General features: G+C 43.1%; 1 protein-coding gene across 3 annotated transcripts; it reads left to right on the top strand.

Moving 5' to 3' along the window:
- Positions 1-510: 510 nt before the first annotated feature.
- Positions 511-25,191, top strand: LOC117418294 (multidrug resistance-associated protein 1-like). 3 transcript variants are annotated; one of them, XM_059035591.1, is made up of 31 exons: positions 511-795; positions 3,506-3,682; positions 3,814-3,939; positions 5,751-5,888; positions 7,598-7,723; positions 8,393-8,454; positions 8,921-9,052; positions 9,363-9,569; positions 10,717-10,894; positions 11,175-11,336; positions 12,048-12,140; positions 12,739-12,942; positions 14,988-15,134; positions 16,616-16,703; positions 17,418-17,484; positions 17,704-17,830; positions 17,944-18,120; positions 18,872-19,039; positions 19,301-19,484; positions 19,827-19,908; positions 20,323-20,440; positions 20,545-20,752; positions 21,054-21,364; positions 21,736-21,935; positions 22,206-22,332; positions 22,512-22,613; positions 22,765-22,911; positions 23,025-23,183; positions 23,313-23,479; positions 23,566-23,760; positions 24,136-25,191. In XM_059035591.1, exons 1-31 carry the CDS (start codon positions 754-756, stop codon positions 24,242-24,244), a joined length of 4,530 nt encoding a protein of 1,509 aa, XP_058891574.1. In that variant the 5' UTR covers positions 511-753; the 3' UTR covers positions 24,245-25,191. The 3 variants fall into 3 exon arrangements, with proteins under 3 accessions (XP_058891574.1, XP_033887088.3, XP_033887090.1); XM_034031197.3 differs by having other exon boundaries at positions 17,415-17,484; XM_034031199.3 differs by lacking the exons at positions 511-795; positions 3,506-3,682; positions 3,814-3,939; ... (1 more) ...; positions 7,598-7,723; positions 8,393-8,454 and having other exon boundaries at positions 8,983-9,052; positions 9,398-9,569; positions 17,415-17,484.
- The last annotated feature ends 82 nt before the right edge of the window (positions 25,192-25,273 follow it).

The raw sequence follows: 25,273 nt of genomic DNA, 5'->3' as shown, positions 1-25,273 counted from the left end.
TTTTATGAAATGTAAATGTCAGCATTTCCACAGCAATCACAGTTCTTTAAAATATGGTATTCTCTACATTAATCGATGGCTAATAATCTGGATAAATCGCTTCCCAAGCATTTGTTTTTTATCATCTGATATCTGTTGAAGCTACATAAACTGTGGTGCGGATTGCTAAAGAACATGCCAGCCATTGTATGTGCAACTGGTTCTTTTATTGTTTTGACCCATTGAAGTTAGCAGGTATGTTAAAGAAGGACTACAACACTGTAAAAGCGTATGCCTGTGTACAGTGTTAGAGGGAGAGGGAATGCAGGCAGACAGAAGACTCTACTGTTTACTCAGCATTCTCCTCTATGTAATGGGAGGGGGGCTGGCTCAGCGCCCCGCAAAGTTTGGAACCTGCTAGAGCCAAACCCATCGCAAGTGGGTGAAAAACGAGAGAGAGAGAGAGAGAGAGAGAGAGAGAGAGAGAGAGAGAGAGAGAGAGAGAGAGAGAGAGAGAAATAGAAGTATGTTCTTTCCACCCAAACCTGTGGGGTCATACTAGCTGGCAGGACAGAACAGGTCCCTTTCATAAACAGGACAGGGCCAGGGAGAAATGCTCAGAGGGACCTGGGATTTCAGAACAGCTACACAGTGCTGACGAGCTGAAGAAGGAGTAGTAGAAAACACTCGCACTGACACACTTGATTGACTGACTGACTGACTGATTGACTGAAGAGGATTTATTTGTTAAAGTGAACAGCAGAGGAGAGAGGGATGGATTATTTTTGCAGTCTCAGTGGGCTAGACCCGCTATGGGTGAGTGTGCCTCAGATTTGGTTAAGAAAAGGTAGATGGGGCTGGCATTTTATGGAAAAAAATAAATAAATAGGATCTTTTTTTTTTTTTTTTTTACATTTCTATAAGAAATGTGTTTTTCCAGAATTTACAATAGAAAGATATGCCGAGTGGTAAATATAAATATACAGTATATTGGACTTTCAACACTTCAATAAAAGTTAATTTAATCAGTAATTATTGTTACAATAATGGATTTAAGGATTAATAATGTTTTATTGGGCAAGATTTAAAAATTACAGCAATTCATTTTCACAACAACAATTATATATGCTGCCACATTTTCAGATCAATTGCTGAGACCTTTATCAGAAGTTTCAGGCATGGAAATAAGACTCCCATTGCATAGCCATTTGATCCATTCCTGGTTATCCTATAAGTTTATCCTGAAAAAGCTCAACTGGGCACCATCAAAATCACCCTTGAGGGAAAACACCAGAGATTTAAAGGGTGACAGTATTAAGGACTGTCACTTATGGTCTTGTATGGTAAGAGATTGTACTGCCTTAGGGTTAACATGAGTATTCGTATTGCACTTATTGATTAGTCAATATTTCATATGTGAAACAGTTCTGGGAATGTGAAGAGAACATTAGTGTGCTAAGCTTGAAAAGGTAATCAAGGCAAAAGGATAGTAACAATAGTGTAAGTGAAAGCATCAATGCACGATAAAGCACATGTAAGTATGTTAAAGCAAGTAGTAAAAACCCTGGTGAATGCATAGCATGTTAATGTTATTTCCAGCTGTTTTCCCCGACACTATGACCTGCAGTTTGTCCTCACTGACACTCTGTCTGTCTATAGTCTTGGTGGTGGTGTCCTGAGGTGGTTAACGCTGTACTCGCTGACCCAGGGCCAATCTGCTGAACTGACCAGCTACAGGCCCACGTGTTTGCTTAGTGTTTCTGGTCTGGGCACAACTCAAAACCCAGCCCAGTGATGGGACGGGGATCAGTAATGTACACAAGCAACATGTAAACACACATCTGGATAAGTACTCTGAAACGCTGCCAGCTATCCTATTGCACACATGCTTTGCAGAACTGTAGCGTTTTTGGCAGTACCACTCCAGTATTTTGGTATGTGGGTCCTTCTCTTTGATTTCTGCATTCATTTTAAAATGAAGAGAGGACTACACAGTGTGTTGTACTGGATATAAATGAATTTGGTCATGACAGGGTTTTACTAAAGCAACAGGTAAAATGTTGGGCATTAACCTTTACTACCACATTGCTAAACAACACAAAAACCACAGCACAAACACTAAACCCCAAACTCCTCAACAAAGGCTTTCTGGCTCCTTCTATACATGTGGCCACTCCCCAATTAGCACCAATTACCTAACTGGGGAATGGCCACACCTGTGATTGCTGTCAGGGATAGATTTAACCCCATCCCTGCCAACCTTACATTCCCCCCCACACACTGTTTACAGCAGCAGGGCTTTTGCCCTGCCACAGCTACGTTTTAATTTTAATTCAGTTTTATAATAAGGCTCCATCTGAAAGAACTGCCCCACAGATATGTATGTTTCTTGGTTCAACTAATTTGCATTCACAATTATATGTAACAGAGTGCACTACTAAAATAAATAACCTGCCATTAAGTTTAAAATAATTTTAACTTAAAGGCAGGTTAATAACTAAATTTCCAACTACGTCAATTTGGTTAGAGGTGAGCACTCCCCTAGGATAGTGAAAGTGGCCTCAAAATAATGAATTCAATATTATAACACTCAAAACATATAAAAACTTTGTTCAAAACATTCAAAAAGTCAGTATTTCAAGTGAACTGCACTGCACAGTTAAACTGCAGTTACAGTTCTGTTCTGGAGAAGTCTACATTGCTTTGGTGCTGTCGGTTACCCAAATTTACGTCATTTTCCCTGTTGTTTACCAGCATGGACTGTACTGGAAGAAATGCGTTTATATGAATTTGCCTGTTTTATGTTGTGCTCTGGAAAACCTCACCTGACCCTCTGAGAGGCGGTGGTTTTGTCTGGGTCCTTTCTGTAGGAGATGTTGCGTAAAGAGGGACCAGCTGGAATGAATTGTGGTTGATCCACTCATCAACTCATTCTTAAGAACAGAGAGAGTGAAGTCAGTGAGCCTAAGGCTGGAATTAACCACTTCCTTCCCAGACGACACCAAATAACTCTTGTTACTACTTGTTTACAGAGACCCATTACTTCAGATTTCCATTCTGGTAAACTTACAGGGGGAAAAAAAACCCAGGGATGTTAAAATCTGGAAATGCGCAGGCTAATAATGGAAAGCAGGGCATTGATTCAGGCAGACAACTGCCCTGTCAATGAATGATCAATCTGCAAACATTATGCCTGGGCAGGATCAGAACCTGGGGAGGTTGGGAGGGACCTGACCTTCTGATACTTGTAGTGTACACTAAACCGTCTCTTTACATTAAATCAACTGGATCATACGATATTGAGCATTCAGAAGGGGGTGGCTATTGGGACCCACAGGCCTGCTTTGTATCTGTCTGGCTCCTTGCTTTTCTATTGTGCTCTCAACAAGTATGGTAATTGAAGTAAATACAACCACATGAAAAATGTGGAGGGGAATTACTACTGCATAAATAGCACAATGTCCTGATTAAAATGGTTCACACCATGTGGAGTTGTTTATTTTATTGTGTTCTCTCACTGTTTCAGGATTGGAACCGTACATGGTACACTCCCAACCCAGACCTCACCCAGTGTTTCCAGAACACAGTGCTGGTGTGGGTCCCCTGCATCTACCTCTGGGTGTGCGCACCTTTCTATTTCCTATACCTCTACTGCCATGACCGTGGGCACATCCGCATGTCCTGCCTTTGTTGCACCAAAGTGGTAAGGGAGAAAATGTGCTTGAGGCAGCGTTAGATGTTTCGTGCAACAATTGTTTCAGTAATAAGTTGGAATTTGTACTGTAAGCAACATTTAGTAAATCTGCCCTGACCGCTTTCTCGTCACGCCCCCAGGTCCTCGGTTTTCTCCTGGCTTCGTTTGGATTTGTGGAGTTTTTCTACATTCTGTTGGAAAGACACAGTGAGATCCAGCAGCACACGGTGTTCCTGGTCAGCCCTGTGATTCGAAGCCTTTCTGTGGTAATTCACATTATTCCTGGGCTTTGCCTTGATACACCTAACAAGAATGAGAGCACACTGCTGCAGACAGAGCTAGATAGCTGCTAACATTTACTCTGAGGCCTAGTATGCTTAGCTGTGTCTTCTCTTGCTCTACTACACTTTGCTCTGCTTTTTCATGTTTTACCACAGCGTTCTGGGAAGACGAATAGGTATTGGAATTTACGTGGTGGAGCGTTTTCATTGGTTGAAACAGACAAAAGGCCACAACTTCCAGTGCTGGCAGTCACTCAACTCAAATGACCAGTAAACTCACCACTTTTCATCTTAAATAGTCACTTTTCCCTGGGAAGTTAGAGAGGCCTTAACCACAAACAGACGCGCACGGTATGGAGAGAGGCAGAGACAGCCTGCCCACGCGTGGTCCAGGCAGACAGCAATGTCAATAAAGAGAAACAAACATGGGTCTGAAACATAAAGAGGCAATTCAGGTAAAATTGGATTTAGTAAGTATGGGAACCCGAGTTTAATAGAGTCCATGCGTGTTGCCAACGACGCTTCAAACTAGATCATTTTCACCAATGCTTATCCGTGTTACTAGGAGTGTGCTATGTCTTGTCGGTCCATCGTGCATGGTTTAGTTCTTTAAACCTCTGAAAAGCTGCCTTTTCATTGAAACTGCTGATACGCAACAAGGGTCATAATTTCTCTATTGTAATCAACTCAATCTTACAGCAGCTCAAGAAAAATACTACTGCTGTAGATACAGGAAACATACATGATACTTGTATCTTTCGAGGATTTACTTGCTTTACTTCGTTCATGTGCAACGATCATTTATGATTATAGTGGAAAACTCTTTTTATATAAATATAAATATACATTTACATCCTTCATTGGCCATTAGTGCTTATGCATCATGCATCCTGTTTTTCAGAAAGTCAGATTGGGATGGCTCACCAGTAGAAAAGACGTGTTGGCAGGGATATTATTCAGAATGGGATGGTCCGCTGCCAATGTTTCAACAACAAAGGCAAATGATTGGCTTGTAGATGATAAGTGAGATGTATGCATTGATTAAAGGGTATGTGGAAGGGTAGTGTTAGGGTCAAGTCTGGCTAGCGGCAGGAATAGCAGACTGCAGTTCAGCGTGGCCCTGCACTTTTATTAACAAATTGAACAAATGATTTAACCAAACAAACCAATGCACCCAAGCTAGGCTATCACGGTGCAGAGGCCGGGAACACAATCTGCTTTCCTTAAACAAACCCAAAAACACAGAACAAAGGATCTGGCTTATATACCATGTGGCTAGGGCTGATTGATAATCAGTCAATCAATCAACACCTGGCCACATGACATTCAAAACAAACAAACTTTATTTACAAAACAAACGCCCAGTATATACATCTTTATGTGCAGGGCCTCAGCTCTGCAGCAGGGTAATTATTGAGTCACCACTGTTGTGGAAATGAATGGTCAGCAGGATTAGATGTAGATGTACAGTAACACCACGCACCACGGGGCTCTGTTCCTGACACATAGCTATGCTCTAACCACCAGCATCTGTTTCAGGGAGGGGTATCATCATTAAGAAGGCTTTATTAAAAACCATAAAAAATGCTTGGGATGGAATCCTTTATTTAGTGAAGCAGCAGCAATCAAACTATATTTGTCTGTTTCAAAGAGCAGACAGATTGTGTGCCTCCTGTCAACATCAGCTCTGTACCTGCAGACTAAATATCCTTTAGCAGTAGATTCGATACACTTCTAATGACAACTAACAGCAGTTGTTTCTAGTCAGAAGTGAATCTGATTGTATCTTTCCACAGGTGCTGGCGGTTCTGCTGATCCAGTATGAGCGGAGGCAGGGCTGCAGATCCTCTGTCTTCCTGTTCATCTACTGGCTGCTGTCCATCGTCTGTGCGCTGGTGCCCCTTAGGGCAAAGATTCAGCTTGCTGTCGAGGAGGTAAGAGCACCAGGAGAGAGTAAATCATGATTCATTCACTGAATTAGAGGTGACGGTCACAAAAGCACCTGTTTTATGGCAGGTACATATGAATTATGGACCGACCCCTGTTTAGCTGTGCTTCTCTCTATCTAGTCTGTTTCTGTATCTGTAACGTACTGTCTATACACCAGAGCCACTGTTCTGCACCATGTATCCTGTATGGATTTCTGTATGGACTCTTGCCTGCTGTAATTCAATGAGTAGGTCAGAGCAAACCTTTTCCAGAACTTTCACAGACAAAGTAATTACCACTGAGGTCAGACACTCAGTAAAAAAAAAATATATATTTTTTTCAGCCCAGCGTCTGGTACAGCCTCCTTGTGTTAATTAGCAGGCTGATTGTGTGTGTGTGAGGAGAGACGTGGCTCTCTGGGATACTGAGACCTCCAGTGGCTCAGACACCCAGGCAATCCAAAAACAGTAACCCCTGGCAAAGATCAGCCTACCAGCAAACATGAGTATTGCTCTTTTCAGGAAACGTAAAGAAATTGAGGATGAGATAGACAGAAATGTATATATATACAATGTGACCTATATTTCCCGCTGCCCATGTTTTCTCTGCTGTTGCTGACGCCAGCCTGGTGGACACCCAATATCCTCCTCCCCCCCATTCCAGTGCAGGTGTTTTGACCTGAGAAAAAATAAGATTGGTTTCTGTAATCTGCATGTAGGACAGCAGTCTAACTGTGCTCACTGCTCTTAAATCTGCATTTCAACCACAGATGCTTTTTATATGGATCAAAGCACATTAGCAGAAAAGGCCACAATTGCAGATTGTGAAATTAGTAGCTTTTATGGCCAGGTTGTGTCTAGTGTCCTTTAGAAAGAAGCTGGCAGAGAGGCTGGCATTCAGTCAGGCTTTGTTACAATCACAACAAACCAGTGTAGAGTACCAAGCCAGCGCTGTTTTCTGGGAGCGAACACATTTAATTTAATTTATATAGCTGGGCTTCGTATGTATTTCTTTAGATACCTACCTCCCCCACAAACATAGAAGTTCAGTACATCTATAGATTGTGTTTAAGTGACTCCTCAACATAAAAAAGAAGTATTCATATTATTTACAATGCATTACATATTCCAATTTCAGCAATGTTCCACATTTGATGAAATACGACAGCTTTTCTCTATTTAACCTGATTTCCAGAGGGATATTGAATCTCAGTTTTAATTCCCATTCACAAGTTACCTCCCTTCCAGAATTATAGGCCACTTTCAATTTACCTCTTCGGAAGTAGGGCCTTTCATTAGACTCATCACTGTGTTTTACAGAAATTAGACACAACAAACTGTTTGATTGCTTGGTTGCTGTCTGCTTTAAACACCGGGCTGGTTCACATCATTATTATTACATTATTTTTACAAAAGGCAGTATTACAGCTTCCATTTTCCTTTTTGATGGTTTTTAAAGACCTGTCATCTCCATCCCATAACAATCCACTTTGACGATTCCAACAGGTCTTTAATAAGCTGCAGAGATGTTATCAAGCATAGCCTTGCACACAAATGTAAACCGAAATGGAAGGAAACGATTAAACACAGCTCTTAACAAGTAATGCCCTACACCACATAAAGGCTGACTGCAGAAATCATCAAACTGGTACAGAACCTCTCTTCCCATTATGGACCCATACTGTATACAGTGTGATGCATGTTTTCCATTGCAGGGTTTCTCGTCGGACGCTGTGCGTTATGCAGCATTTTTCTCCTACTTTGCCCTGCTGCTGGCTGAACTGGTGCTGTCATGTTTCGCAGACCAACGGCCCTTCTCCACAGAGCCCAACAAAGAGACGGTGAGTGGAGTTCTAAACTTTTTAGTTTCCGATCAGGAATGTTATACAATTATAATTTCCAACACAAAGGTTGCTATGTAACCACACTGTTGCTACCTGATAGATTTTCTCCATAATGCATGCTTTTTTCCCTGGTCAAGTGAATTTTGAATGCCCCTGTATAGCTGGTAAAACTATAACTACCCAATACAGAAGGCAACATGAGGGGGGGAGAGACAGAGAGATTTTGTGACATGCCCAGAGGCCTGTCCCAGTACTTGAGGACTGATGAAGCTTGTCTCCCTCACTACCTGAGGTGAGTTACTCACTGCGATCTGTCAGCAGGACCCCTCAATGCCAGTTAGTTACTGTGCAGCAGGAGCTAGCTTTAGATCTGCTTTTTATTTGCTATTTGGAAAGAGAAATCACAAAGCAGTTTAATTATAGCACCGAGGCCCAGCCACAGCACTCTCTCACACTATCACTCTCGTTTAATAGTGCCCAACATTAATCCCATATCTCTAGTAATCTTGTAGTCTTTAAATTATCCTGAATTGCAGTAAGACAGTGCCAGCCATACAAGCTCTTGCTTGTATGGCTGGCACTGTCTTACAGCAGCAAAGTGAAAACGTGTGTTTGGTCTCTCTAGGGATTCTCACTAACCAGCTTGGATTGCGCTATTTCTTTCAGAATCCTTGTCCCGACCAGGACGCCTCCTTCCTGTCCAAGATCCTCTTCTGGTGGTTCACTGGGTATGCTAGCCCTTCTCATAGTGCATACTTACATTAAAATGAAATACAATTCATTATAAAATAGCACCTCAAAGCGCTGCAGTAAAACAAGACTACTGTGCAAAAGTCAGGGAAAGCAAGTCAGTACCGTAAGTCTTTACTTCCTTATAAAAGTTTACATTAGTAAAAGCAAAACAAAGTGTAGGCATAGTGAAAGCATGGTGAAAAATGGGTAGGTATTGTAAAGAATAGCGTGGTAAGGTAAAGTATGTTAATAAACATAGCAAGCCAGGGTAAACTATGCTAAATGTATAGTATAACCATGGAAAAGCATGTTAAAACTGCAAAAATAACATGCAAAAATACCACAGTAAACTTTTATAAGAATTCTATAGCTTATGTGGAAATACTAGTGCTAATAACAATTCTACAAAACCCTGTCAATGGTGCTGGTCTCTGATTTTGCCGGTTCTGTTTGTGATCCCAGGCTGGTGGTTAAAGGCTACAGGAAACCACTGAAGGCAGAAGACCTCTGGTCTCTGAGGAAGGATGACACATCTGAGAAGATCATCTCTGACCTGGAGCAGGAGTGGACCATGGAGTGTGCCAGGCTACAACAGTAAGAGATGAAACAAGAATAGTACAAGAATCAGCCTTTCTCCATGTCTCACAAAACACACAGAGACTCACTGATATCTCATGCTGAAATCAGCTCAGCCCTTGAGCAATCATGAACCTTGCTTTTAAAGGTGTTTTGAGGAATATCATAATGAAACATGCCATGATGAGATTTACTTAATTTATTATTACATTTTGTAGGATTTTAAAGTATACTGCAATACCGTTCTTCTGCACCTCACTTGATGTATTCAAATGGAAAACCCTCCTGACTTGTGTGACAGTGACCTGATTCTCTGCTCTCCTCACAGAAAAACAGACTCCCTGTCCCCCACTGCCACACTAGGCTCCAAGATGCCCGACCAGGCCCAGCTGCTCAGGAAGCTCCAGAAAGAGCAGAGTTCCGGTTTCTGCCTGCTGAGGGCGTTAGCGAGGGTGTTTGGCCCCTACTTCCTGTCAGGGACGCTGTGTCTGGTGGTGCACGATGTCTTCATGTTTTCCATCCCACAGGTACTCAGGTAAGAGAGCGTGAGCCACACTCACCTACACACAGTCATCTCTAAACATGCTGCACTGTACAGGCAATGAAGAATCAATTTATATATGGGTGATGAATTCTTATCCAGATTAATTTCACTTGTGACCTGATCCAGATCTGAAATCAGAGTGAAATAGCCAGCTGCACAACCGACCCCCTCAATTTGTATTTAATTTCAGAGTAACATCTTTAGAACAGCTTTAGCAAGACCTGGTTATTCTTGTCTGTCATTTTTGCTCGAAATAGCTTCCAGGATGTGTTGGGTCATAACTTCAGCTAATGCATATATAAACATCACCTTCAGATAACTTAAAGCCACCACTCAAGCACCTCTAAGACAGCTGGTGTACAGCTGGGTTGGAGCTTTGCTGATCCCATGGGTTGGTGGTACAGTGCAATGGGTTTTAGATGGAGTTTTAATTTCTGTGCTGCCCTTATTTATCTGGCCTGCAGGAATCATACAGCCCAGGCACTTGTTACTGCAGGTAGCCTCGTCTTGCCTTGGCTCTGAACAAGCTGGGAACTGACCGGAGCAACCGAGAATAATACTGCTCGTTGCTGATGTGAGCGTTAATTACAGCAGTGGTTTGAGAGCTGGAGAGCTTCACCCACAAGATCTTGGCTCGACCCCCATTTTAGCCCTGCAGGGAGAAAGATACTCCAGGAAGGAGGCTTTCGTTGCAGAACTGTTGAGGCTGCACCGAGCAACCACAGAAAGGCTGGGGACAGCCGAGTGTCCTCAGACAGACTGCTCCTTTATAACTGAGCCTGAGGCTGCAGCAGTGTGTGGTTCACTTGCATGGTGATCCAAATCCTGCAGACACGGACTGCTGAATCGCTGGGGCAGATATGCAGAGACACCAGCCAACGTGAATACAGAAACATCACACGTTGATTCACACTGATACGATAATCAAGAACTGCAGCAAGAGTGCATATAGTAATATTCAAAGAAACGTTGACAAACATTTGTACTAGACTGCATTATAAATTATATTTCATTGAGTTAAAAAAATCTGTACATATGAAACATTTGTACATAGAGTTTTTTCTATAAAAGCTTTTGGTGTGGTTAATGGATTCAGTTTCGGTATGCTTATCTCTTGGTTGTGTGCTTTGTTCCCCAGCTTGCTGCTGGCGTTTATGAGTGATGCCGACGCCCCCCTATGGAAGGGGTATTTCTACGCAGCCTTGATGTTCCTGGTGTCCTGCATGCAGTCGCTCTTCAATCACCAGTACATGTACTCCTGCTTCACCGTGGGCATGAGAGTCAAAACTGCCGTCATGGGCCTTGTTTATAGAAAGGTGCATGGCTTAGAACAGAACCTTCGACCACCAGCGTTGAGTTACTTGCAAAATTATACTACTAAGTACTGATAACTACAACTAAACTGCCGCTGTACTAGCAAAGCCAATAGTCACATTCATTCAAGTGGTATACCTTGGTAATATCCCATAATAGGGGGTTAAAGTGGCACGGACATAATACCTTGACAGTAATTCAGAAAGTGGTAGGTAAGGGAATGGGGGGACTCTTCCTGCTCCAGCCTCTCCCTCTCTCACTCCATCTCCTCTGTCCTCCCAGTCTCTGGTGATCACCAACGCTGCCCGCAGGACCTGCACGGTTGGAGAGATTGTGAACCTGGTCTCTGCCGACACTCAGAAGCTCATGGACTTTGTGGTTTACTTCAACGCGGTGTGGCTGGCGCCCATCGAGATCACCCTGTGTCTGTTCTTCCTCTGGCAGGTAGGGGGCAGCGAGAGGCACAAACAGAAATGATGCACAATGTAACGGTTAGGTACAAACAGCAGGAAATCAGGCATCCATTGAAATAGCGGTGCCATCGTGGACTCTTATTTGACAAAAATAAAATAAAACAAATCATTTTGGACAAATAATAACAATATACCGTCAAACTTTTGGTTGCTTTTGGCAGCAAACCACTGGAACCCCTTCTTTAGCCCAATCTCTACAAGTCTGAACATACAGGCTAGTTACTGCCTTTTATACACACCATTTAAACTAAATCGAATCATTAATTAATTGGACCTCCAATCACGGCTCACAGTTTTATCCATTCTATCCACATTCCCACTTGGAAATATATGTATTTTAAATGAGGCACAAAATGAACACTTTCGTGGGTCCAGTTAATAGACACACATTTACCTAAACATTTATGCCAAAAACAAAGCAAATAAGAATGATAATAAAGATAATACAGTTGTCGATGCAGTTGGTGGAGTTATGCGCATCTATACTGTAGTATATGGAAGCATACCAGTACAAAATAAATCATAAAAATCCTTTTTTACAAGTGAGTGGTTTTCACCCCGTCACACACAGTGTCATCCAAACAGCACCAGATATCAATACTGACACTGTTAGCATTATAAATGTAAAGGGCCCTTTGTGTATCAAGATTCTGAAAATAAAGCATCTGTGTCCCTTTCTCAGCATTTAGGCCCGTCTGCCTTGGCTGGCATTGCCACCATCATCCTGATCTTCCCACTGAATGGTGTTATTGCCAAGCAGAGGAGCAAACTACAGGTATCCACAAAGCATTCTAGCTCTGGCATTATTATAGGCTTGTAAGTGTGGCCAACCTTCATCTGGATAAGTACTGTATAGAGTGCCATGTTGTGCATTCTGCCTGTGGCCCACAGCTGTTTCAGACAACACAAGGAAAAGTAAGTGAGGTGTGGGTGTATGGGTTTAAATGTTTTTTTTTGTCGCCAAGCTTCTGATGTTGGGATGTTGACCATATGAAAAAGCCATGGTGAAAGCGCTATGAACAGTGTGGTTTCCATTTAAATATTTGTCCATCAAGTCCCACAGACACTAAAAACAACAGTCAAGACAGCACATCGTCAAACAGATATTCTGACATTGAGCGAATTAATTTTTGCAGCTTTTTTGTGCGGTAGCTTTTAGTAAAATATTTCTGAATTATTGTTAATAACATTTGTAATAACTATTTTCTCTTTTACTTTTCAATATATTGCAGTTGTTTCTGATAATATTGTGATATGTTCTTGCTGTTCGCGCCTGTTTCTGATTACGCTGTAATAGTTTTAGGATGATATTATGAGCTTTACTGGTATTTTGGGGCCTGTTTCTGATTATATCATGGTTGTTTCGCTGGCAGGAGGTGCAGATGAAGCACACAGATGGCCGAATCAAGCTGATGAACGAGATTCTGAATGGGATTAAGATCCTGAAGTTCTATGCCTGGGAAAAAGCCTTCCTGGAGCGTGTGTTGGGCTACAGGGCCAAGGAGCTAAAGGCACTGAAGAAATCCCAGATCCTGTACTCCATTTCCATCGCCTCATTCAACTCCTCCACCTTCCTGGTACGCACAGCATGTCTCTCCAGGGGTAGAGGGAGCTGGAACATTCTTTAGTGGTCATGCATGCAGTATATATTACATTCCTGTCAGTGGTGGTGCTAGGATTTAATGGGCCCTGGTGCAAGACTGTGAAGTGACACCCACCCCCCCCCACGCCCTAAAAAAAGAAAAGAAAAAACGCGCAGTGCTGCTCCAGCACAACCACTAAAGAAAACGTTTTGAAAATAAAATACATCTGCAAACATAGTCTAATGTCATTTTAAAATGACTGTGAACAAGACAGTATAATGAATCAATATATCCAAACTTTTTTAATAAATCAATTATGTAACAAGATTAATCAATTTGATTAATAACTCGATTTAGTATTGAAACATGTCAATAGCTTCAAATTAGGCCCAAAACGTATTACTCCTAGGCATCAATTGGATTTTTAAATTAATGTCATCAAGTACAAAAGTTAGTTTGAAAACGTTTCTATGAAGCATGTGCTTCTTAAAACCTAGCCTGCTGTACAAATTGATTCATTACAACTAACAAGCGAAAACATAATTCTATGTACACACTTAACAAATTAATATCCCAAAACATGTATTTTTTTTTTTTTTTAAATACTGAATTTTGACCATCCGTTAGTTAAGGCAGAATTTCTTGAAGCAGGCTCCTACGCGTTCAGCTTGTTCGATGTGGAACAAACAGGTTTGAGCCTTTTCGCGAAATCATTTAGTTCTGTTCTAGCATCATGGCTGACAGCGATTTGGGAATGCCTTTCTTTTTTTTTAATTTAGTAGTCGCCAATTGATTTTACCCTGTTTTTCTCCCAATTTGAAATATCCAGTTATTTTTTTAGGCTCACCGCTACCATCCCTGCACTGACTCGGGAGTGGCGAAGACAAATACGCTGTCCTCCAAAACGTGTGCCGTCAGCTTACCACTTCTTTTGACTACTATCAAATATTTACTGTATTTTGCCAGAATTGCATGTACAATTATAGTTTATCTTTTAGAATACAGAGAATTAGCAGTACAGCTATGGCCAAAGGTTTTGCATCTATATAATTAAATAATCTTGCTTCACTAAATCAAATGAAGCCTGTGGAATAATGCTACATTAATAACATATTGAATTGCATACTGCTTTGTAGTTTTCCATACTTAACTTTTGACAACAATTAAAAAATGTGTACTACTGTACAACTAATCTGGCTTCCGGCAGACTTTTGCGATATCATTCTGTATTTTCTTTGATTACATGGTGTTAAATAAAACATCTAAATTATGTTAATCTATTTTTTTTTTTTTTTAGCATGTCTCAATCCAAGAAAACATGTAGGTGATGCAAAACTTTTGGCCCTGCGGGGCTTCCCCATGTTTCCCCGTGTGGAACTGCTCCTCGAGCAGACCGGGTTATTCTACCGAACACGCAGAACACGCTCCACGACAGGAAGGTGAACAGTTTCGCAAAATTAGGTTGCCCAGTTCTGTTCGGTCTGTTCAGGCCCACAAAATTACATCTTTAGTATCACATCTCCCAGCAGAGCAATCACATGGCCTTAACACTGACTTATTGCCAGAGTGCTCGCTCTGCCTCCCACCTCAGACAGACAATCTGTCAACTGATACATGTAACGTAGCAAAATATGATTGAAAAGAGCATTTTTGTAATTATTAGTCTGTAACAGTTTATAGTCAGGCTGTTCTGATACTCGTACTCGGAATTGTCTTTAAGAAGTATTTATCGGCAGGTATTCAATAAATCCATTCATGAATGTGTTGATTTCAAAACAAGAAGAGCCATTCTTCCCTCGTCTTTACAATTGAGTACCAATCAATGGCAATTAACTTCCGCATTGAGCATTTTAAAATTTGGAAGCAAATTTTCCTCTCATCTGGGGCTTATCACAGGGACACATACTAGCTCCTTATGTGAAGAGCCCTTGTAATGTTTGCAAGAGAATCTTTGCCACATCAGGGATTTCCCCCGAATGTGCTGTGTTAACAGCCACTGAATGGACCCACCTCTTTGCTGATGGACTTTCTGTCGACAGATTGCTTTCGTCATGTTCGGGGTGTACGTGCTGATTGATGAGAGGAACGTCCTGGATGCGCAGAAGGTGTTTGTCTCCATGGCGCTCATTAACATCCTCAAGACCCCCCTGAGCCTCCTCCCTTTCTCTATGAGCACCACCATGCAGGTGAGTCCGGGGTCACTGCGCTCCAGCACAGCACAGGGACATTGCTCACTCACAATGACACTGCGCTCCAGCACAGCACAGGGACATTGCTCACTCACAGTGACACTGCGCTCCAGCACAGCACAGGGACAGAGCTCACTCACAGTTACACTGCCCTCCAGCACAGCACAGAGACAGAGCTCACTCACAGTGACACTGCGCTCCAGCACAGCACAGGGACAGAGCTCACTCACAGTGACACTGCGCTCCAGCACAGCACAGGGACATTGCTCACTCACAGTGACACTGCCCTCCAGCACAGCACAGGGACATTGCTCACTCACAGTGACACTGCGCTCCAGCACAGCACAGGGACAGAGCTCACTCACAGTGACACTGCCCTCCAGCACAGCACAGGGACAGAGCTCACTCACAATGACACTGCGCTCCAGCACAGCACAGGGACAGAGCTCACTCACAGTGACACTGCCCTCCAGCACAGCACAGGGACAGAGCTCACTCACAGTGACACTGCGCTCTAGCACAGCACGGGGACAGAGCTCACTCACAGTGACACTGCGCTCCAGCACAGCACAGGGACAGAGCTCACTCACAGTGACACTGCCCTCCAGCACAGCACAGGGACAGAGCTCACTCACAGTGACACTGCGCTCCAGCACAGCACAGGGACAGAGCTCACTCACAGTGACACTGCGCTGCAGCACAGCACAGGGACAGAGCTCACTCACAGTGACACTGCGCTCCAGCACAGCACAGGGACAGAGCTCACTCACAGTGACACTGCGCTCCAGCACAACACAGGGACATTGCTCACTCACAGTGAAGCCACTAAGATTCCCAACAGACTGATTCATAGACACAATTCTCAGGTAATCTAGGCTAAATAAACTTTTTTGTAACAGAAGGGAAAATCTACATCTCATTATTCGATTAAGCTCTTGTTTCAAACTTCAAGTCCTGCCAAAGGAGTTTAACAGTTGACACATTGTTTTTTTTAACAAACAAGTCTTTGTTATTGCACTAGTTTGCAGGAAAATGGCTCTTGATTATTAAAAGAGCAGCGAACAAAAAACAAAGTTCCCTACTAGCTTGTTGTCACTTTTTCATTAAGTAGATGGAAAACTACAATGCGGTATGTAATTCAATATGTTAAAGTAACATTATTCAGCAGGTTTCATTTGACTTTATGAAGCAAAATGAATTAATTATATAGGGTGATGCAAAACTTTTGGCCATAGCTATACACACACAGTCACAAGGTCTCTCTCATACACACACAGAGGTCACAAGGTCTCTCTCATACACACTTACAGATATATATTACATTTGAATACTTTTTTTAATACAGTTACTTGAGCTTATAAAGGACACACAGCAGCAACAAGGGGAAGGGGGGTTTGCACAAAGGAAACCACAGTTTCTATGTTCATTTCTGTTTTCTAAATATTGAGAAAACTGATCAAAACTGATTTCTGTCTCAGGCCTTGGTCTCGCTGAAGCGTTTGGGCAAATTCCTTTGCCAAGAAGAACTGAAGTCTGACAGTGTGGACAGGAAGCCCTTGCACCCTGGTGAGAAACAGTCTGTTCTTACCCTACAACATAACTAACCTACAAACTCTGCCTCACCAACCCTGTCTGGTCACTCTTTATATTAAGGATCTATTTAGAAATGTGTTTTTAAAGTTTTTGACAATAACTGATTGTAATTAAAATTTAACTTCAATAACATTTTGGGTGCATCTTATAAATGCCAGTGTTTTTAGAACCCTATATTGCTATTTCCTGTTAATATACAGAACTGTCAAAATATTGCTTATAACACCCTGTATAACACATATTCGTTGTTTATAACATATGCTTAAATTAAGGTGTTACCAGCTTAGAATTGCCTGTTTCAGAGTCATAATAAGTGTGTGTGTGTTTTGTTTTTTTATCTGATTCTGATTTTTTAAATCGTTTCTCTGTAATTTTAGTACACTGTGATTTGATGAGTGGCTGGAATAAAATGCTGTGGCTTTTAGGAAAGCTGTGATCAAGTCGTATTATTATATTTCCTGTTTATGCATAAGCTTGAATTTGGTGTTGATTGCAATTCCTACGAGAGAGGGAACATATATTTAAATTGAGGTCTGATAATGAAACGGTGTGTTTTCTTTTTCTCCTGCATAATGATTTGCACTTCAATAATGACCCATGGTAGCATACTTGTTGATCTCGTTCCTGTTGAACTAAGGCTACACAGTAATTATTGATTGAAGCTGACGCTCACCTCTCTGTCAGCAGGCAGCAGCGTGCTAGTGGAGAACGGTACTTTCAGCTGGTCAAGAGACGGAGCTCCCTGTCTAAAGAGGTGAGTCTGTCTCCCCTTAATTATATAAATTATGCTGTACTGTTTGTATAGTAAAATACAGTCCTCTTTTTTGAGAGTGAAAGCGATGTGCTATAACTAGTCTTTTAATGAGTTTCAAAGTCTATAATAAATGGTCACAGTGACTACACTGCAATGGGCTGTTCTGTGCCAGCTGTCCCCTGCTCAGAACCATGTTTACAGTGCTGCGTTTCCCCACAGGATCAGTGTGAGTGTGGCGCGTGGCTCTCTGGTGGCAGTGGTCGGACATGTAGGTAGTGGGAAATCCTCACTGCTCTCTGCTCTGCTGGGGGAGATGGAGAAGAAAAACGGACGTGTCTCACTGCAGGTAACAACACACAACATGAGCTCAGTTCCCTTGTTGTGCACAGTAACTCTCACCAAAAGTATTCCTCAGTACTTAAAAATACTACTTCTCTCTCTCTCCCTCTCGCTCTACAGGGCTCGGTGGCCTATGTGCCCCAGCAGGCGTGGATCCAGAACGCCACGCTGCGGGACAACATTGTGTTTGGGCAGGAGAGGAAGGAGCGCTGGTACCAGCAAGTGGTGGAAGCCTGCGCGCTCGTGGATGACCTGGAGATCCTGCCTGCGGGGGATGAGACTGAGATTGGGGAGAAGGTACACACCGGCACACACCCATACAGACTTACACACAGAGAATGGGGATATCCTTACATTCACAGCCACTCCCGAGCACATCCACTTGTCCTTGTTGGCATGTGTTTCTTAAATGAAATCTGAGTGACCAGGCTTAAACTTAATATCCCCTGGAAGAGATCCCGGCAACCATGGAGAGAAAACAATTTACCTTGACCAGTTCAGAGCAGATTTAGCAGTAGCCTACCCTTATAAAAGTAATAGGGATTTACCATAGTTAACCATGGTTCACCATGTTTTGAAATGTGCTTTACCATAAAAAAAAAAATTCAATAAGCTTTAACATAATCTTTTTTTCAATAAGCTTAAACAGAATATTTTTTTCAATAAGCTTTACAATGCTTTCACTGTGCTTTAATACACTGTGCTGTGCTTTTAGTGTGGGAAACTTGTATAAGGATGGTTGACACCTGATTCATTTAGGGTTAAAAACAACTGGGATGTAGTTCTGAGGCGGCCGCATGGTGAGCATGCAGTGTGGAAAGAAACGGGCGGCTGACGGCACACGCTTCGGAGGACAGCGTATGTTCGTCTTCGCCCCTTCCAAGTCAGCGCAGGGGTGGTAGCGGTGAGCCTAAAAATAATTGGACATTCTAAATTGGGAGAAAATAATAAAATAATTGGGAAATACTAAAAAAAAAAAACTTGACTGGGTACAGGGCAAGTGTATCTGTCTTTGTTCCCTCACTGTCTCCCTCTCTTGGTCACTTAGGGGTTGAATCTCTCTGGCGGTCAGAAGCAGCGGGTCAGCCTGGCCCGTGCCGTCTACAGGGAGGCTGATGTGTACCTGCTGGATGACCCCCTGTCTGCGGTGGACGCCCACGTGGGTCAGCACATCTTCGAGAAAGTCATCGGACCCAAAGGGGTGCTCCGGGACAGGGTAACAGCAGCTTCCTGTAACACTCTAGAAACCACCATGCAGAACACAAAAAAACTGCCCCACTGTTCCGTATAGGAAGCCATGCCTGGCTTGTGCACTGTGCAAACTGAACTGTCAACATAATTTTTGGTGATAATGTATCTAAAAATAATTTGAGGGGCTGAATTCTGAATTAATAAATATTTTTATGCTTGTGGTTATGGCTATGTTGTAATTTTGAGTGATGTTTGATGAATGGCTAAGTGTGAAATGCGCTTGCAGACCCGGGTGCTGGTGACCCATGGGCTGAGCTACCTGCCGCAGGTGGACCTAATCCTGGTGCTGGTGGACGGGGAGATCACAGAGATGGGATCCTATCAGGAGCTGCTGAACCGACAAGGCGCCTTCGCCGAGTTCATCCGCGCCTACACCAGCACGGAGTGCAAGGAGAGCAGCGCTCACAAAGGCGAGTCATGTGTTCACAAACTTGTGAAAGAATGGTAATAAAATACAGTTAGAACTGTGAACAGGGCCCATCCTTTCTTAAAGGGTTACCCATGAAGCATGTCCACTTGGTATGATTTTCTTTTGCATTTCCTACAAAACAAACTTACAAAAATGTCCTGTGATGAAAGCTTGAACTCCTTTGATAATAATAAGTTAAGAAAGTACCATCTTTACAATGTATTTGCAGCGTGTTATACATATAACGCAATTCAAGTCTGCCTGATGCAGTGCAGTGGTCCATACAGCCAAGTGTTGCACGAGATCCTGTATGTCAGTGCTGACCCCTGTGTGAATGTTGCAGGTACCAGAAAGTCATCTTCAAGACTCAGTGTGACCGACTACATGCCCGTCCCCAGAGACCTCTCCCAAGAGCAGATTGTCAGGTAGGCATACTTAAGTTACTGCTGGGTATTGAGGGTTATGTAGTGTGGATGGATGTAGTGTGGGGCAGCAGTGTGGAGTAGTGGTTAGGGCTCTGGACTCTTGACTGGAGGGTCGTGGGTTTAATCCCTGGTGGGGGGACACTGCTGCTGTACCCTTGAGCAAGGTACTTTACCTAAATTGCTCCAGTAAAAAACCCAACTGTATAAATGGGTAATTGTATGTAAAAAAATAATGTAATTGTTATGTAAAAATAATGTGATATCTTGTAACAATTGTAAGTCGCCCTGGATAAGGGCGTCTGCTAAGAAATAAATAATAATAATAATAATAATAATAATAATAATAATAATGTAGCAGTTTGTTCCTGTAGTGTATTTTCTGATTTTGTTCTTGTTTGTCTTGTTTGTCTGCAGTGGAGACACAGGCAGCACCAGCCTCCAGAACGTGGAGCCCAGCTCCGAGACTGACCAGCCTCAGGCTGCAAAGGATGCTGGGAAACTAACGGAGGCCGATAGAGCCAAGACCGGGAGAGTAGGTACCAACAAACTTGGTGAAGTTACAGCTGGTTAACTGCCCAGTAGGAGAAGCTTCTTCCTACGCTGTCATTTTTTTTCTTTTCTTTTCCTCCACTGCAGGTGAAGATGGCCATCTACATGGAGTACTTCAAGACCATCGGCTTGGCCCTCATCCTTCCTATCATCTTCCTGTACGTCTTCCAGCAGGCCGCCTCTATCTCTTACAACTACTGGCTCAGCATGTGGGCAGACGACCCTGTCGTCAATGGGACACAGTTGGACACCGATTTCAAATTGGGTGTCTATGGAGCGCTGGGCTTCGCGCAAGGTGAGGTGGCCCTTTCTGAATCCAAGGTTCAGCAACAAATTCACAATTGTATTAGACATTGTTTTTATTGGCTATAGCATGTCAGCCTTTAGGAATGAATCTTTAAGTAAACTTTTTTTTTTTAAAGTACAAGAGTAAGGACTCAACCCATTCAGTATTTGATTGCTCTATCTGATTTCCTATGACGATGAATAAAAACAACAAAACCATCAGGAACAGCCAAATTGGGTGTTTTTATACCAATAGTATTTAGTGTGAATTCAGTTTATTGAAGTAATCACCTCCCTCATTCTTCCTGTAGGCATCGCTATCTTTGGCACCACAGTGGCTATCTCTGTCGGTGGGATCATTGCATCCCGCCACCTCCACCAGGACCTGCTGCACAACATGCTGCGCTCGCCCATGAGCTTCTTCGAGCGCACGCCTAGCGGGAACCTGCTCAATCGCTTCTCCAAGGAGGTGGACGCCATCGACTGCATGATCCCAGACGGGCTCAAAATGATGCTGGGCTACCTGTTCAAGCTGCTGGAGATCTGCATCATCGTGCTCCTCGCCACGCCCATCACCGCCGTCATCATCTTACCGCTGGGGCTGTTCTATGGGTTCATCCAGGTAGGCAGGGGGCACTCTCTGGAGATGCCAGACCAAGAGAGAGAGCAGGAGAGAGCTGGAGGCAAGGCTGAAGGCTGAACATTGCATTGATATGTTACAGTGGTTGTCTTCTCCCTATTGTAAGTCAGTTTTAGTAATGATGGCCAGCTGATCTGATACATGTCAACAGGTGCTTCTATTAGACTGCAAAAATGATGATGACATTACGGACCATTACAGGAAATAGAAGATTTCCATTACTAAATTTCCTGAAGGAATTAGAAGCGAAAACCTTAAAGATGTTGAGTCAATCAGTCAATTGACAGCATTACTGCAGGTATTTCTGTTTAGGGTGCAACTCCATAATTCAAGTCTTGGTATTTCTGTTCCAGAGTTTTTATGTGGCCACCTCTTGTCAGCTGCGGAGACTGGAGTCTGTGAGCAGGTCCCCCATCTACACCCACTTCAACGAGACAGTCCAAGGGGCGAGCGTCATCCGCGCCTTCGGGGAGCAGCCTCGCTTCATCCTGCAGACCAACCAGAGGGTGGACGAGAACCAGAAATCCTACTTCCCCAGATTCGTCGCCACCAGGTAACTGCACCGACACTCATACTGGAAATTCAAACAGCGAAGACATAAACAGCACACTATGGATTCCTACAAGTAATGTCATATCCAGAAGGTGGCTTTTACAGGGAGTAGACCAGAGCTCTCCAACATTTCTGGCAAAAAAAGAAAAAAGGAGTTTCATACAGACATAAATAAAATCAAGTATGACTTTTTATGACTAAATTACTAGATACTTTGTGCATGAGAAAATCCATGTTACTAAACCTGAAGCCATGTATTTATTCGTTTCAGATGGCTGGCTGTGAATCTGGAATTCCTGGGAAACTGCATTGTTCTCTCCGCAGCTATTTTCTCTGTGATGGGAAAGGGAATCCTGAGTCCAGGCATTGTGGGTCTGTCAGTCTCCCACGCACTGCAGGTAAGGACCTTAAAAGAGTAAACGGCCAGAGTTGTAGAGAATAACAATTATTTTAAAAGTTGATTTTTACTGCTATAGAGGTTTTAAACTACAAAGTGAGTTTGCAGAATTCTGAGATACAGTTGTTAAAATGTACATAACCAGCTCCATGTTCCTCATGCAAGCACTTTGTGTTGCAGGTGACAGGAATCCTGAGCTGGATAGTGCGATCCTGGACAGATGTTGAGAACAACATAGTGTCTGTGGAGCGAGTGAAGGAGTACGCAGACACCCCCAAAGAGGTGAGCTCCTGGGACAGGACTTTATAATTACAGCATCTGTTAAGGGCACACGAAGAATTATTTATTTATTTTTTTTAACAATTGATGAGTAGCTTCCCGTCTTGTCAGCACTACCCTCCTATAAGAAATTCACCCTGTCTTATACCTGCAGGCAGCGTGGACCCTGGAGAACAGCCCCCTGTCCCCTGCCTGGCCCCAGACTGGCACCATTGAGCTCCGGGGTTATGGGCTGCAGTACCGCAAGGGGCTAGAATGGGCACTGAAGGACATCTCCATTCACATTCAGGAGAGAGAGAAGGCAAGAGAGCTCCGAGCTGCAGATACAGTTGCTACAGTCATTACTGTAACATCAGTTTCTTAAGCCACCAATGAACCCCCATCCTGAGATGATGACTGTTTGTCTCTCTGCAGGTAGGGATCGTTGGGAGGACCGGAGCTGGAAAATCGTCTCTTGCTCTGGGAATCTTCAGAATCTTGGAAGCTGCCAAAGGAGAGATCTATATAGACGGGATCAACATTGCCGAGATAGGGCTCCACGAGCTGAGGACCAGAATCACCATCATCCCACAGGTAGCACACAATTGCTGATTGAGTGACTAAAATGTGGTGTATAATCTTCTCATAGGCTATGTCATAACCTGGCTTTCTGTATCCCCTTCATAATGTAGTTGATTAAACTATTTTCTTCACTTCGCCTAGGATCCTGTGCTGTTCTCGGGCACCCTGCGGATGAACCTTGACCCCTTCGATGCGTACTCCGACGAGGAAGTCTGGAACTCTTTGGAACTCGCTCACCTCAAGAACTTTGTGTCAGGGCTCCCAGACAGACTGAACCACGAGTGCTCGGAGGGAGGGGAGAACCTGAGGTAATGATCAACTACATCGGTTCAGGATTGAGGTGGAGCGGGAGAAATGTCTCTAATCATTTATTTGTAAATCTTACCCACAACAGCTTGGGGCAGCGTCAGCTGGTGTGTCTGGCTCGGGCTCTCCTTCGGAAAACCAAGATCCTGGTTCTGGACGAGGCGACGGCAGCCGTCGATCTGGAAACAGACAACCTGATCCAGTCGACAATCCGCAGCCAGTTTGAGGAGTGCACCGTCCTGACCATCGCTCACAGACTCAACACCGTCATGGACTACACCAGGTACAACGCAGGGGCAACAAGGGGGAGAAGGGAACAGCCAGGACAGGTTTGGGGTGTCCAATCACTGTCCTGGAGTGCACTCCAGGTTTAACAGGTACAATTAGATAATTAACTACTTCAGGGTCTGGATGGAGGCTTAATTGGTTGAATTAAACAATTTAGGACAGGGTTGGAACAAAGACCAGGAATGGAAGGGCCAACTTTGGCCAGCCTTGCTGTAGGGAATGGTCAGAGCAAAGGGGGGGAGGAGGGAGATACATTAACATAACTTCCAGGCAGGGAATCACTGCTGTACAGTTTATTAAATATAACTTGGCGTTTTTTGAAAGGTGTTTAATTTCTAGAATTGTGAAGTGTTTGCATTTCCCTCTGCAGGGTGATAGTGATGGACAAGGGACTGATTGTGGAATCAGACTCCCCGTCCAACCTTATTGGACAGAGAGGTCACTTCTACAGAATGTGCCGGGAGGCCAGCCTGGTATAATACCCTCAGTTACAGGGTCTTCCAGTGGAGGTTCCTGAGGTCATGAAACTCTCCTTTCCCCAGCAAGAGTGTCGAGGAGCTGGTGATGTCTCACCTCATTGTCATTAATGCACTGCTCAAGGAGTCCTGAACAAACAGGGAAGAAACTGGGAAAAACTGGACATTAACACAAGATCTTTAAATGTATTTTTCACCTTTTATAAATATCCTCTTCTGTGTATATTATTGCGTCTCCTTTTCTTTAGTGTCAGCCATGTCTGTTTTTCGTTGTCTTAATTATAGAATGTCTATAGATTTGGTTAGACTGGGCCTAACCCCGGAGGTGAAGGAAACCGACTTTGCTGCAGTTCTTTTGCTAGTGTGGTCTTAAACACTAGGTGCATGACGCTAGAATCAAAATGCATTTGTATAAAAGTTTCCTGTTATTACAGGGCGATGTTGAGGCAGGTAACAGGATGACTTCTACAGCCTCTTAAAACAAAGAATCACTGAATGTCCATATTATGTTTAATACAGCTTTAACTTTCTAAACTTTGATAACACCTTGCTCCCAAGAGAGTGAGATTAGGCAGCTTCACTATTTATGTATCACAAGGGCAGCAAAATATTCATTAGCTTTGGAAACCACACAGGCCTGGTCCAAAAGCACAAATAAAGATTAACTTTGGTCCCTGTGCCTCACAGTGATGGCAACACTAAAACACAAGGCAGACCACCTCAATACACAGGTTCTGACTGTTAAGTACAAAACAATAGTTCACTTTCTTATAAATGGTATCAGTTACTTTGACAGAGTCTAAAAGTATAAATATTGCTCAATAAAGCCGAAGAAATAAAGAACAGCCTTCCATTGTGGCCATGTCTGGCTGAATCAGAATAGAATCACTATGTACAAATAACATCTGCTACTACGGACTATGAATGTCATAGATACAGGGTGATTTTTTTTTTTTTAAAAGTGATGTTGTCGACTTTGCAAAGGTGTTGTGGGAAAACACTAAAAAAGCATTCTATACCTACAGTATATGA

The sequence above is a fragment of the Acipenser ruthenus genome, chromosome 13 (assembly GCF_902713425.1).
Source record: "Acipenser ruthenus chromosome 13, fAciRut3.2 maternal haplotype, whole genome shotgun sequence".
NCBI classification, from domain to species: domain Eukaryota; kingdom Metazoa; phylum Chordata; class Actinopteri; order Acipenseriformes; family Acipenseridae; genus Acipenser; species Acipenser ruthenus.
This window is presented reverse-complemented; position numbering and strand designations above follow the sequence as displayed.

Excerpts from the sequence above, each read along its gene's own strand:
- LOC117418294 (XM_034031197.3), top strand. The coding sequence starts at position 754 with ATGGATTATTTTTGCAGTCTCAGTGGGCTAGACCCGCTATGG. Across the intron at positions 8,455-8,920 it reads CTCTTCTGGTGGTTCACTGG|GCTGGTGGTTAAAGGCTACA; the intron begins GTATGCTAGCCC and ends TTGTGATCCCAG. Across the intron at positions 9,053-9,362 it reads GAGTGTGCCAGGCTACAACA|AAAAACAGACTCCCTGTCCC; the intron begins GTAAGAGATGAA and ends CTCTCCTCACAG.